We start from the raw sequence: 15,395 nt of genomic DNA on the forward strand, positions 1-15,395 counted from the left end.
TCACGATGCCGACTCGACAAACTTGAGATGCTGGAAAGAATCAATTTAATACAATGCAACACACCGGGTCTTGCTAATCTCAAATTGGAGAATTAATTCATCAAACAAACCTTAGTGCTGGCATGTTTGGGCAAGGAGAGAGCTCTGGAATCCCAAGACCACAGAGCATGAATCACACATTTGACAAGCCCAGCGCTTACCCTCTCGTCCATGGGAACTCGGGTGGCATCAGCTCGACTCTCTTCCCGCCCTGAGACCCGGGCAACCGAGAGTCCATTCAATGCTGCCAACATGAGCGGCCGCTTCTGCGCCTCCAGACTTGCCATCTTCTGCTTCTCTAGATTCTTGTGGCAAGAAAAGGCATGTTCTCATTGTTTATTATACGGGTAGAATGCTGGAATGTGTTTTAATCTCCCCAAATCTGTAACTCCCCAGCCAAGGAATGCAGACAATCTACCATTAGTGGGGCAAATTCAAACACAGCCTTCCCATTATTCCCACTGTGCTGTGGAAGCCAGTTCCTCCGGGACTCCTGAGCTTTTATCTAAAAATGGATGAATGAATGAACTAACAAACAAACAAGTAAGAGCAAAGACTCCATGCAAATACCCCCCTGTCGTGGGGCTCACTCAAAAAGGAAAAAAAGAAAAAAAAAAGAAAAACTGTGTACTAGCAAGACACTTCCAGAAGGTAAGGGCTGAAGGAAGACAGGACAAGGGAAAGAGAAAAAGCGTCATGAACAAGCCAATCCAGTCACAGTGATGGACCTTTTATACAGATTAAGTGATAAAAAAATCTATAAACATTGTTGGCTGCATTGTTAAGAAATCTAGATTCATAAGCCATAAAGAACAACCTTCCCAAGTTTCCATTCTGAGGGGCTGAGATGGAGGATGTCAATCCTATATTGAAGCTTTGGTCCCTGGGATAACATCCCCGGTACGAGGGCTGATGTGGGTTAGCAGACTTGCCAAGACCAAAGTCTGTGGTCATCTAACATGATCCATGAGGCATCACCCCTCCTGCTGTGTCCAAAAGGCCCCAAGGAATGGGCACCATGGCTCCCAATGACCAGGGTGGGACTGAATGGGACACAGCTATGGGAGAATATGGATTTGGGGGCTAAGGAGCCCATTCTGGGAAAGGGTTGGAGGTCAACGCGTGGCCCCTGTTTGTGGCATTTTGATTTCCTCTCCATCCTCACCTGCACCAACATTCTGAAACTGGATCAGTCAAGGTTCTGGTTATGTCTACTGCTGTGCTTTCTTGTGCCCCCTAAATGGACTGAGTTATAAAAGAAATCTCCTTTTACTCAGGCTAGCCAGTGAGAGCATTTCCCAAAAATAGTTTTGTCTTAGAAGGCAGAAGAATAGCAGAACTTCCTAAAGCATACGAGCAGAGGAGTTAAACAGCATTTAAGATTTTGATCCTAACAGAAGTGAAACCGTTCTGTCGATTCCTTTGGCTGCCACAGGTGAAGGGGTCATCTTATCCCTGGTTTCTCTTCAAGGCTTAAGGTTTTTTTTTTTTTCCTGAGTCTATCATTTAAAAAGTTACTCCCCCAAGAGGTGTGGTGATGGAGCCATGGTGCTGGTGGAGGACAAAGGGTTAGTGGATTATTCCAAGTGTGGGGGGACAGGCAGGCATTAGAACCGGTTCCACATGCATCCCATCAGCCTCTCAATGTCACCTAGTCAGAACGGAGCCCTGGCCCTTCTGAGTGACGGCCGCCAATAAGATGCTTCATCCAGTGACAGGACCGACCCAGCAGACAAACTAAAGGAACATCTCAGAGGAAGACTAACTGTGGGAAAGTGAGAAAAGGCGGATTCACCTTCAGCCAAAAGAATGGCCCTGGCCTCTCAATCCCAGGAAGATTTTGAAGATTCCAGATTTCAATTTTGGGCTTTTGTTCGTCTGCTTATTAGTTTGTGTCTGTGAGAAATAATTTTTTCCCCGTCACCTCTTTTAAATGGGAACACTTCACTTCCTTTGCAAAATTCTGAGAAAAGCAATCATTTTGGGGAAAAAAAAGTCCCTAAGGTCCTCCAAACAGTCCTTCTGCTTCCTTCCCATCTGTACTGTAAGGTGACACTAACGAGGCCTAAGGCAAAAAGTAACTAACATGTCTTTCTCAGGAAAGGATTACTAGTTACCTAGTGAAAACCGAAACCCCACGATAAACGACTTCTCTTAGTTCCTTCTCACCTATCCTATCAGCTTGTTACCAGAGATAAAAAATAAGTAACTCAAAAATCTGATTTGGCCTTTTCTGTTCCTGGCACCCAATTTGCGGTTCAGGGGCTACAAACAGTGAAATGTGCTCACGGCAGCAGAAGCCGGAAGGAGGACCCTACCACAACGGCGGGCCTGAATCATCCATCAATGAGACAAGTGGCTCCAAAATTATGGAGAGTTGCCCACAGGGGACATTCTCACCATACCTGTCCCCCTCCAGTTCCCCTTTGGCTAAATTTTCTGTTTTCTTATCCTAGAGAAGCCTGGACAGCTTTCTCCATTCTTACCCATTCCTAACAAGCCAGGCACAAGCTGCCCATGGTGGGGAGGGCAGAAGAGCATCTGAGATGTGGGAAGGGCACGGGGGTGGGGGGGGGAGGGAGTTTCTTGATAAAAAAGAACAGATGGAGAACCATCCCAACCTTCAGAGCCACTCACTGGCACAGTGGCTCACTGAAGAACCTCCTAGTCCTTCTCTAAGGTCAAGACACCAGCCAAGGGCAGCAGTCCCTGAGCTCCTGAGTATATATAATTTGGGGGGGAAAAAAAGAGTCAATGGGAAAATGAAGTAGGGATGGGGTAATGATGTTCCTGAGCTACAATTAAGGGGTGAAATCAGTTATTTGCTATTATCCATATGGATGGGGTGGGAGAGCACGCAGGAAAAACAGTGGACACTCCCTTGCTTCTCTGTGATGATGCATGAAGCTCTGTGTAGGGAGTCAGAACCACGGGTTTGGATCCAGGGTTTTGATGAATACAGGTAACAAGAGGAGAGGATGAAGATGACCACCATGAAGCTACGGGACCATGTAGGTGTCAATAAACATCAAATCAGCAGGGGCAACAGCAGAGCCGAACGCTCGAACTGACAGGTTCTTGAGTTGTGGTAAAGGAGCCCCTGGGGCCGAGACGTGCTGAAAATCCATTTCTACCAATGCATGACTTTTTCCAAGCTGGGAAAGCTCTCCCCCATGGCGCCACCCCCGTGTTTCATTCCATCCCCCAGCCAAATGGTTTTATTGGCCAGAGGCACAAGCACATCTTTCACAATTTCCCTCTAGGTTTGCAAAAAGTGGAAAAAGTTATGCCTGTACCAAATTCTTAGCGCTACTCTACTCAGGGCCAAATTGGAGCTGCTGGGAATGTTCTGAAAATTTGTCTAAAGTAATAATGTTGCTCCAGGGGCACCTGGGTGGCTCAGTCGTTAAGCGTCTGCCTTCGGCTCAGGTCATGATCCCGGGGTCCTGGGATCGAGCCCCGTGTGTTGGGCTCCCTGCTCAGCGGGAAGCCTGCTTCTCCCTCTCCCACTCCCCCTGCTTGTATTCCCTCTCGCTGTGTCTCTGTCAAATAAATAAAATCTTTAAAAAAAATTAAAAAATAAAGTAATGTTGCTACAGATTAGATCCCTGGACCCCAAAATGTGGCTTCCTTAAAACTTTGGCCTTTAACTGTTCTCTCAGCTTGATTACCCACTGGGGTGCAGGGAGACTTATAAAGGAAGGGAGTCTAAGAACCCCCTCGAAGCAAATTTTAACTTGGCAGCCACTCTGGAGTTCCTAAGCGCCAGCTACCTTACCGTAGAGATGTGGTACCTGCAGAGGAGAAGTCAAGGAGGGTCTGCTTAGTTGTAATGAAATGATTTTTCACTTTTTAAGGGAGTGAAAATTTCCAGAACAAGCAGCAATGGTAATCTGAAGTTTGTTGTTTTTTTTTTAAAGTAGCAACAACAGGGGCACCTGGGGGGCTCAGTCAGTGAACCGTCTGACTCTTGGTTTCAGCTCAGGTCATGATCTCAGGGTCGTGGGATCACACTCAGCTCGAAGTCCCCTTGAGATTCTCTCCCTCTCCCTCGGCCCCTCCCCCCGCTCTCTCTCTCTCTAAAATACAATGAATAAATAAAATTTTAAAGTAGCAACTACAATCTATCAATTTCCTCATTAGGAGATAATTCACTTTGTTGGTCTGTGTGTGCACCTGTTACCTACACACTCCTGCTGTGGCAACAGACCTGGTCCCCAGCTGGTACACAGCTGAATGACAGTTACTTATGTCTAGTATCAGGCATCTTCAAATGTTGTCAGTGTGTGTGGATACATGCATGTATTCACACGCACGTGTGTGAATTCTGATAGAATGAGCTTAATGGGGAACTGAAGCTCAATGGTGAACTTGCGAGTTTACTGCAGTGTTCGTGGTTTGTGTTAAACATCTGTTGAAAGAAAATCTGATAAGGCTGGACACATCATGGTCCAGTCAATGCTGGTGAGCCATCCTGACACAGAGATCTCCACACAAAGCTATGCTCTGAAGGGATGCTGCTCTCTTACACTATAATCGGGGAAAAATGCTTTCCCCTGGAAGAACCAACAAGAGACGTAGGAAGGAGAGCTCCTAGCAGCTCACACAACAGCGTAAGTGACCCTGAATAAAGAGCATGATGCTGGCCTGGACTCCGTCCCGAAAACCAGCCTGCAGCATGCTGACTCCATGACGGCGCTGGGTGCCAAGTACACCAATTAGAAGCCCTGAATGAACACGGAAAATTTAGCTGAAAGAGTAAAACACAAAGTTTTGTGAAAGAAGATAGTGCCTGATGAAATGCCCACTGATTCTCCAACTCCCCAACACATGCCCTGGATAAGCCCCGCACCTTCTCCAGTGCCCAGCATCCGGGTGCTTTTATGCTCTGAGTCATGGCAAAGGAGCAGAGGAGGCTGCGGGGGGGGGGGGGGGGGCAGACTCCGCCCTGGGAGAGCAAGACACTTACCCTGAGGGCCATCTCTCTCTCTACAATGCTGTCTTCCAGGGAGAACATCTCGGACACGGGTCTCTCCTTCACAGGCTCTTTTTTGACCCGCTCCTTCACGCTCGTCAGGTCGGGTTCAGAGATGGACGGACCGAGGGAAGGCCCAGCCACGGCCAGCTGGTCAGCTCGGGAGACGCTGATGGCCTTGGCCGGCCCGTGTCTCAGGACCCTGGCCCTGGCCATGGCAGGAGGCAGGCTGACCTGGTCTTGCCTCAGCGCCCCATTGCTAACACTTTTCCTTGGGCCAGGGTACTCGGGTGGGGGTTTGTTTGGGATCCGGGCCAAGGCTGCCTGTAGCTGAGCACTGTACCCCATCTTCTCCCGGAGCACGGGGATCTGGGGCACCGATCCCGGGGCCTCCTCCTCCTCCTCCTCCTCGCTCTCACTGCTGTGGATCAGCATGGTGGCATCCGAGAAAGTCTTCTTGTGGTGGTAATGGGGAAGCTGGTGAGCCTCGTGGCTCCCCGGAACCTCCTCGGGGGACCCCTGCTCCCGGAGGGTGTTTCGGCGAGCCATGGGGATGTTGAGCGACTTCAAGGTCATGGCTTCCATGCCCCGCACCATGCTGCTCATCACCTCCAGACTGTGGCGCTTATTCACCGTGCCGTGGTGCTTGGTGGCCGTGAGGGGCTCGCTCACCTCCTGGAGAGACTGGTGCACCACCGGGGCGCTGTCCTCTTGGAAGGTCTTCACGGAGAGCTGCACTTTGCGGGTCACCAGGTCAGGGCTACTGCCGCTGACGTACCTGTGCCGGTGGGTGGCGAGGTCCGGGGTGCTGGTGGCAGGGCGCGGCCGCGGGTAGGGGGGCGGCGGCCTGAAGAGATAGTTTTTGAGCATATGGGCCGTGCTGTAGTTCTGGGTGCCTTGCAGCTGCATGTTGGCCAGCTCCGGCGTGCTCACCGTGTGGGAGATGGCACTTGCCCCCGGCTTGCTGGGCACCATGTTGTTCTTTGGGTTTATCTGGTCAGACGGACTGACGAGTTTGTTACCGTAGCCGCCCTGTGGCCCATAGGGGACTGTGTAGGGGTGCCTCTCCCGCATCTCGGGCTGGCTGTACACCAGATCCTCTGGCTGGTTGTAGGCATGCGTGTTGATGATGTTGAGGTTTCGCAGAGACTGGCTCTGGCTGTCCGCGTGCATGACCCCCCTCTTCATCTGCCGCATGACTGTCTCATAGTCGGGCGTCGGCCGGTAGGACGGCACGATGATGGCGCTGTGGCGGTGGCTAGGGATGTAGTCCGCCCGCATGATGTCGCTGCCCGGGATACTGAGGTTGGAGGACACGGGAGAGGCCTGGATGAACGTCTGGGAGCAGCTGAGGGAGTTGATGCTGTGAGCACTGCACACACTGCCATTGGTGACGGCGCCGTTTAGATAGTTTAGGTCCAGGCTGTTGTGAGAGTTGCGGTATAAGGCTTCTTCATTCCCGGGGACAATGCTGTCTACAGAAGGCAAACGAAGGCACGTGAGCCTCCCCATCATCCTGCCTCAACTACCTTCGTCCTCACACTCAGGGGCGTGATTTTTACAAGTCATTAGAAGTGAAATCCTGTGGTCTCCCCCCCCACATATTCCATGGAAAAACGAAGAACTCTTGGGTGGGATGCCAACATACAGAAGGAACACTTTAAAGCATACTAACAAGAAAAAGGGAATCTAATCAAAGGAAACTAGGCACATTTGGATTAGTCATCACCTGGCTCAGTTCTCGATTTTGCCATGAGCTCTGCAATCAGGCACCAACAATGGCCCTCCTGGGGGGTAAACTGGTCTTCCTGCACAGGGTCCAGCAACAGAGGACTGGATATTGGGGCCAGGAAGTCAAGAACTTTAACAGGGCAACAGATTTGACGTTACTGAGTACCTGAGGCTCATGTTCTTGACGGCAGTGGAAAAGGTCCCCTTACCCGAGGGATGGCTGAGCATTCATTAAGACACATTAAGCGACGCAGCCAGGACGTCAGCATGCATGGCTAGTTTGTTCTGATCAGCAACCAGAGGAGGCAAATTCAGAAGCAGGGATTCTTTTAGCCACTGCCTAAAACTCTCCTCTAGAATTGGTTTCCTCACTGAGGTCAATTCACATTAAAATTAATAATACCTTAAGGAGGTATCTAAAGGGATAAAGAGTAGATTTCTAAAGTCAGGCCCATTCTAGGTACGTACCCATGTACGTACGTACGTACACACACACACACACACACACACACACACACACACAGAGGCAACCTCTTGCTGAGACACTTTTTGGCAGGCGAAGTACATTCATTTTCACACTATGGATTTAAGCATGAGCAAAGTAGAGGAAGACAAGGCAGAAAGGCAAACAAAACAAAACACCCCCAACAACCAGAAAAGGTGACTGAAAACACTCAGCTGCCTGAAGAGGAGTATGGTCCCAAACCAGATGAGATAAGCTGGGTAAGAAAAACCAGCAAAACACAGAGACAAAGGTGTCCCCCTTCTCTACCTCTAGTGGGGTTTCATGCTTTCCCACAGAAGCAGGGCAACTCTGCTAGTCTGCTTATAAAAAGTAGTGTTTTATTAAATAGTCTTGATTATCTAAGTTTCCATACTCACACTGATAGCACAGAGAGATTCAAAATAGGCGGCATACAGTAACACAGAAACTAATTATCCATTTAACAGATTGTCAACATCCAAGTTTAATATCATTCCTTTTTTGCAATGCAGTTTAGTGTAATGACGAAGAGCCCTAGCTCTTGACACCAGTTTTCCTCTCCAAGTTCCTCCAACACTCCTTCTGTGTCCCACTTTCTGTATCTGCAAAATGGAATAATGGTACCTATTGCGTGGGTTCGAGGATTAAATGAAATAATACGTTGCAAGGGCTTAGCACACTGCTTAGGGAGAGGAATTGCCCTATAAACGTTAATTGTGATTATTATAATCATTATTATTGGAATGAATTTTTCTCACACATCTTGCATGGTGGTGTTTGGTGGAGAAAAAGAGGAAGAAAACAGATGTAGTCAGAGGCAAGAACAAGTGCACAGACAACTGGCAAGCAATAATGTAAAAAGAGGAGTTGAGAGGATTTGTGCCTTTCTTTTAAGTATTCTGGACGCCTGTATTCTCTGTCCCCATGAGAGCCCAGTTGACTGTTCCAAGCTTTCCGACAGGGGCAGTTCCATTGGGCTTACTGTCCCTCTCTCTTCTCAAAGCCCACTTACCAGAGGCAGGAGGAAAAGGAACTTGCCCCCTGCCTTCTCCCAACTCCCTTGGCAGCCAATTCTGGAAAAATTTTCCTCTTGGGGGCCAATGACATGCTATGCCTTTCATAAATCGAAGCTGCTGCCTCTTGTCATTCAGACAATGACAAAGTCAAAACAAAAGTATGACTGTCATCTAAAAAAAAAAAATATCATCTTTACTGCTCACAGGTCCTCAACTTTTCGTCTGAAGAAGGGAAAATGGCAAGCCCGTTACCTTGTGAAGTATGCGTTTCCGAGTAGTGTTCCCCACACTGGACGTGCATGGGAGGCAAGATGTATGGCTGCTGTCGGGGCTGAAAGAGAGAACACAACAAAGGTGGGAAGGCCACGGCACAAGGGGCGGCGGACACTCCCTCGCAGGGAACCCGCCCATCACTCACCCACACCTGCAGGGAAGCACCTGCCTGTCCGCCCTTGACCCATCCCTCTTTCGCTCATCTGTACCCCCATCTCCTCACTAAGTTTAGGACTGGAGAAACAGGAAAGGGAGGAACAGGGAGGCTGGTTCAAGGTGGGAGAGATAAAGAGGCTACAATGAACATATCTTCTATTTCCTGATACACTTGCAAAACTCCCAATGCCTTTTTTCAGGAATAACTCAGAACATGGATATTATTCTCTTCTACCTAAGAAATAGTGAGACTGGGGCACCTGGGTGGCTCAGTCATTAAGCATCTGCCTTCAGCTCAGGTCATGATCCCAGGGTCCTGGGATCGAGCCCCGCATTGGGCTCCCTGCTCTGCGGGAAGCCTGCTTCTCCCTCTCCCACTCCCCCTGCTTGTGTTCCCTCTCTCACTGTGTCTCTCTCTATCAAATAAATAAATAAAATCTTAAAAAAAAAAAAAAGATATAGTGAGACTATGGGGGAACTCTCATTCATTCTATTCAAAGTTGGCTGTACCTATGACCCTCGTTCACAACACCACATCAATCTCCAATAGGGACAGGGGGAGTGTTGAGCTGGGTCCACTTGCAAACTCATGTAAAAATCTGAAAGGTGATCCACAACAATAAGTGTGTAGTTCTCAAGACCACCTATGGACTTCCCATTGTAGAACCCAATGTGGGAAGGTGTTGCAAGGAATTCAGTTCAACCATCTCCCTGCCCCCCCTTCAGTGAAGAATCTTTTCCAAGAGATTCTTAAAGATGGCATTTAAGCCTCAATCTGATTGACTTCCTGCTGTAGGCAAGGGTAAACTCCAAGGGGAAAAAAAATGCTTAGACAGGTTCAATATTTGGTAAGCCAAATAAAGAAATATGATTAGTTGCTAATGATGATCTAAAACAAGACACTGAACCTGAGTAGGTCACAGCTTCTTGTCAATCAAATCAGGCCTCTTCCCCCACCCCACCCCCATCACAAACAATATCCCTTTTATTTATATATTGGGGTTCCAGGTGAGAACTTGAAGAAAAAGCTTTGATACTAAAAAAAAAAAAAAAAAAAACTTTTAAAAAAACTTTAAGCTTGTAAACCACCAAACAGGATATCTTATATTTCTATTTGATTATTTTAAAATTAGCCTTATGGATACTGGTTTAAATGTTACGGCTCTAGGAAAGAAGTTGAGATCAAGCCAAAAAACCCAAAGCCAGCAGGGGTCACACTTTCTCAGAAGCCCTCAGTGAAAGAAGAGCACTCTCCAGAATCGGAAGCTGGGTGGGTAACTCATCTCCCATTTCCTCTGCCCAAATAATGCTTAAGCATCAAAAGTGCAAATAAAGAAGGTGATGAAGACAAGAGACCCAAACATTAAAAAGAGTCAAGACAGAAGAAATAAAGAACTGAAATTTATCTAAGAAATTAGGTCATGGTAACAAAGAAGAGGTGCTGTGTAGGTATCAGCTTTTCTAAATATTCCCAAATCTCCCTTTGGCTGGTTTTTGCATCACAATTTTAAAGTATTTTTCCTCTTCATGGTAATGCATAATTCAACTCAGTTTTTCCAGAGTGGGACAGCCAGTTTTGAGGCTTGAAACAAACAAACAAACAAACAAAACAAAAACAGCGGGGAGGGATTCAGAGGAGGTAACAGGAACACATGGTAAAGCACAGTTGGCTCGCTGCCTTCTCTCGCTTATTTAAAAAAAAAAAATCCAATAAGTAAGTGACTGTTTATGAACTTGCATAAGTGTACAGCGAAACACAAAATAGTGAATCCTCCAAATACCATTTCAGGATATTATTTATTCCATATTTCTTATATATATATATTACATATATATAATGCATATTATTCTCTTTCTTTCCAGACCTGCTAATACAGAAACAAGTGAGATGCCAAAACATAGGCAGCAGAAGGGCAAGGAAAAAAAAAAAAAAGCAATCCTGGTTATCAGCAAGGAAGCCAAAAAGAGACCACGTCACTCATCCACTCATCCCAGGGAACTCCTGGTGAAATGGTTTAAGCCTAAAGGGTATAGGAAAGAGGGAAGCCTTGAATTTGGCTTCCTGAAGACTGTCTAAAGCCTCTTTATCTTCTCTAGATAAGATGAGATCCAATCACAAGACAGCATTACAATACTTTGTCCTCATGGTGTTTCATGGACATAAGTGAAAAATTATCTCCCTAATGACGACATGTGGACTCTAAAGAAAAAATAAAAATAACATTCACAAAGGAGGAACATAAAGAAGCCAGTGCCGTGAACAAATCTATTAATGCCACAAGGGAAAAGCCCAAAGTGACCCTCTAGATCTCCAAGGTGAGGGCCACTTGTGAGATATTGTGCATGATAGCAAGATTAATAATATTCATGTGGGGACTTAGGAATGTGATGACATAATGGTGCAACTCTAGAATTCTAAGAGTTCATTGTCTATGCATTTCCCAGAAAAAAAAAAAATCCTCAAAACTTTCCTTTTAAAAGACAAGTTAAAGATGTGCTATAGGGTATACATTATGTATGAGGAAAAATTCAATTTTATTCTATCATCTCGAATGCTCACTAAAAAATTTTAAAGGTCACATGTTTATTTTGATTTTGTGTCAGACATCACAACCTAAAACATAAGAATTATGGCTTAAAACAAGTAGATACTTTAAAGGAAGCCAACTCTCCTGGATCTTTCTATGATATTATCCTTAAGTCATCCTCAAAATAAAACACAGCCTAAGACAGAACATATGACTGAAATCAGAGTTGTGTTTCCTTATTCAGAAGGAGTTTTTTAAAAAAACTAGTGTTAGATAGAAAAGTAGATCAATTCAGTAGATCAATATTGTTGACCTTAAAATTAAAAGATGTGCAATTAATCTTCTCTACCAAATACCCTACCTGAGACCATCAACAGTAAACTCATTCAATTTGGGTTCATTTAAAAAGCACTTTCTTTTTGTTTCCTTTTCTTTCTTTCTTTCTTTTAAGAGAGGGAAAGGCGGAGAGGGAGAGAAAGAATCTTAAGCAGGTTCCACACCCAGCACAGAACCCGATGTGGGGCTCGATCTCACAACCCTGAGATCATGACCTGAGCCCAAATCAAGAGTCGGATGCTTAACCGACTGAGCCACCCAGGCTCCCCAGAAAGCATTTTCTATCTAGTTTATTAAGATCTATCTATGGGCAGTGAATACTAAAGAATTCGTGGAGCTTGTAACTGAAGACATGTCTGTATGTAACAACCAGGAACAGTGAGTGATAAAACCAAAGATGAGCAAGTGGACAAAAACACACACAATAGGTTGCACACTGAAGAAACATGGTCTCATCGGCCTTGAGACTTACTCTTAAGGGGTGAACCTTGAGCCACATTTCAAGAAGTGATGGCCGTGGATGGGCACACGGATGTCCCACATGATGGGACATGAATGGGACAGGGATGTTCATCACACCTGCTTGGCAGACTGAAGCTCTTTCTGTGTTCTCATCAGATCTCACCTGGTCATGATGCCCTAGGCATGTCCCCTCTCAAATTAGCAACAAAAGGACACTCCATCCTCAACAGTCAGACCACTTGATTATTGAAGACTTTATACATACCAGAGAGGATCGGCTCCAGGTGGGTTGGCGTCTGATGGGGGGTGGAGAATTTGATTGTCTGCATGAAAAGTTAAAAAAAAAATGAGAACAGTCATTGTATTTATAAGACGTAAGTCAACCAGAAAGACAAGAGAGGGTAAAAAAGACAAGATGGGTAAGTAATTTACAGCAAAATGTAAACATTTATTTCTGAGTGATGAGGCTATGAAAAATTTTAATTTCCTTTTTATTATTTTATTTTCAAAATGTTTGGAGCATATGACCCTTAGATAATAAGTTTTACAGAAGAGTAAGGCTTATTTCCAAAGAAAGATTATGAGAGAAATAAGCAAGACTGAAAAATATCACTATTATTACATGGATTTTTAAAAATTGTATTCTTTGTATCTTTGTGAATGTCTAAAATCTTTCATCATGAAAAACAGCAAGTAGAAACAATATTTTTTAAAATGCTGCCAGTCAAATGAAATCCAAAATAGATTAAATATGTTTGAGTAAGACCATATAAAGGTCTTTTTGAATTAAGACAATACCGACTACAAATATTTATCTAATCAGATCCTTTCTAGACTGAGAATGAACGTGAATTTTTTTTTTTTTAATGTAGAGATACAAATGTGTGGGGACTAAGAGTATTATCAAATTCTGGAGCACTGAAATCAAAGGTGCCTTTGAGAAATGGTCCCAAATTCCAGAGCAACACTTTCCCTAGTCCTCAGTGAAATCATAAAAAGACAAAAACAAAAACACAAAAAAAGGACATGTAGAGTTTTCCATAAAGCTAGAATTCTTCAATTTAAAGCACTCTCCTTAGTCTGGTAGTTCATCTTTCCTACCCTTTTACATCTTTTCTTTTATGAAGTGATGGAAACAGTATAGTAATGTTGGATGTTTTTTAACAACTGGCTAAATATAATATTATAAGACCTAGATTATAGGTTTTATAATATTATTATAAGACCTGCAATTTTTCTTCTCAAGTCAAGAAATATGGGAACCACTCCCTGGAGCTATATGGGAAGATGACAAGCAGTAGCTCTGTGAGCAAAAAATAAAAATAAAAATCAGTGACAGTCTTAGAGGTCAGGGTGTGGAGCTCTAGAGGAGGATGCTGTTAAGATGATGCTAGATTCATAAAACTCCAGGGGGTTATCCTAGGCCTTAATGCAGTCTGCACTGAGATTCAGAATTTATTGTGTATATGGGGTATGTGTGTATAAATATTAGAGAGTTCCGGTTCTTATCAGAGAAGAGGTTAGGAACCTCTCACACCTGGTTAGGAACAGGAGAAGAACAGTTATTACAGAAGTAGAAAAGAAAACACAATTTCCTTTAGTTTTCACTCTGACATAGGCTGTTCACTAATATTAGACCAACACAAGATAAAAATACGCTGAAAATTTCATGATAAATCCACTTGCTGAGAAATGGTCAAACCAGAAGACCACAGTAAAATTCACTTCTCAGAACAATTTTAATTCCCCCTCCAGAAGTCAACCACGGAAATCCTGTTCATGCCCAAGACACCCCCACAAATGCAAGGCAACGGCAGAGCAGACCCGCACAGAAGTGATCTATAGGGAACCGGTTCAAAAGAAGGGCACGTGTGCGTGCGTGTGCGCACGCGCGCACGGCCCTCGTTACGGCTGTTTCACTTGCCCGTCCCCGGTCACTGCCCCTCTGAATTTACATTTGCAAACTTCGCTGGCAGCCCTGCTAACTATGGCCTCGCCTTTCAGACTCCGACAGTGACCAGTTGCAATGACTGGCTTGAAAGAGCCTCCATCGTGTAGAGAAGAAAGTCTGTCAGGACGTGAGGCTCCCGTTCTAAAGCAGCCGCTATTTTCAGCAGGAACTGCTCTGGGACAATGCTCTCACGCTCTTGGATGTGTCCACTGGGGGAACGCAAAAGCAGTTCCTCTCTTGCATTTATATCCCCGAATTCTTTGAAACACAATTAAGCACCTTGGGCGCGCCAACTGCCGAATGTTCTCTGCTGAGGACCGTCTTTTGAAGGCAACCAAAATAAAGGCAATGATAGCGTGAGGCCCAGCGACGCCACATCCAAGGTCAGGTCACATTTAAGTTCCCGTATCAGACTCCCTTTATCGTCTTTATTTCCAAATTAGATTTAAAAAACACACATGGACTCGTGACATCTATTAGTGTCTTCCAAGGCTTCCTGTAATTACCCTGGCCTCTCATTTACAGGCAGATGACATGACCCAGAGGCACACGCAGGGTTAGCCAACTGTGTAAGAGAAACAGGGCTGAGGATGACAGAGGCTTCTTTTCTTTCAAGTTGGCTTGCCACTCTGTTCCACACTTCTGAACGTACTCTGCATCTGACACGAAGGGGCACCCTGGCAAATTGGGAACGGCTCGGCTCCTCCAAACTCCTAGCAGAGGACGGAAAGGCACTAATGCGGGCCAACCCATCCAGGTAGTCAAGCACTCACAGTCAATTTGTGAATTATTTTCTCTCCAGGCATATGCACTACGCCAGACACTTCATCATTAAAGTTCTTTCACTCCTGCCTGGATTCAGCTTATTCCTTTAGCTTCCGCGAGGAAGGAGGGAAGAGGGCGAATGGAAAATGCAATCTAAGCGATCCACGACATCCCTAAAGCACACGAATTGAACTGGAGCAAGCCACTGGGTGAGGGGGGTGGACTACATGGTTACTTACTCAGTGCAGATTTTGTTTTGTTTGTAAAACTTGTGCCGTGTAGCAAACAACCGAGAAATGTACTTGGCATTTTCAATATCGTCCTTGGAAAAGGAGAGAGGGGGGGGGGAAAATAAACATTGGTTTGGTTGTAGATGCATTTCCCTAGGATTCTCCTGAACGGGACCACATCCCTTCCTCCCATCAGGCCAAGCACAAAACAGCACCCTGAGCCGCAAACCCAGGTGCTGAAACCCTACGGCGAGCGTGGCTAGGAAGCCCACCCAAGGATGCAGACAATCCGTCAGTTAAAGAATCCTCTAGGCTCAAGGCACAGGGCTTACACTGATGAGCCGGCATGTCTTCACACAGTTCCAAACCAACTGCTTTAAAAAGAAAGAAAGGAATGAAGACAGAGCCTGGAATGAACACTGAGCACCACTGAGATGGCAGTGAGGTGC

At 45.5% G+C, this 15,395-nt stretch overlaps 1 protein-coding gene across 3 annotated transcripts in view; it reads right to left on the bottom strand.

Moving 5' to 3' along the window:
* PTPN14 (protein tyrosine phosphatase non-receptor type 14) overlaps window positions 1–15,395 on the bottom strand; it is a 179,094-nt gene that overhangs the window by 21,486 nt on the left and 142,213 nt on the right. For all 3 annotated transcript variants that reach the window (XM_032393040.1, XM_032393041.1, XM_032393042.1), the window contains 5 exons: window positions 14,956–15,038; window positions 12,266–12,323; window positions 8,498–8,576; window positions 5,009–6,489; window positions 201–344 (listed from right to left, as the gene is read on the bottom strand). In XM_032393040.1, the coding sequence (XP_032248931.1) occupies window positions 201–344; window positions 5,009–6,489; window positions 8,498–8,576; window positions 12,266–12,323; window positions 14,956–15,038 (1,845 nt within the window). The remainder of the gene's footprint in view (window positions 1–200; window positions 345–5,008; window positions 6,490–8,497; window positions 8,577–12,265; window positions 12,324–14,955; window positions 15,039–15,395) is intronic.

Source organism: Phoca vitulina, unplaced genomic scaffold (genome assembly GCF_004348235.1).
Source record: "Phoca vitulina isolate PV1807 unplaced genomic scaffold, GSC_HSeal_1.0 scaffold71, whole genome shotgun sequence".
Lineage (NCBI taxonomy): Eukaryota > Metazoa > Chordata > Mammalia > Carnivora > Phocidae > Phoca > Phoca vitulina.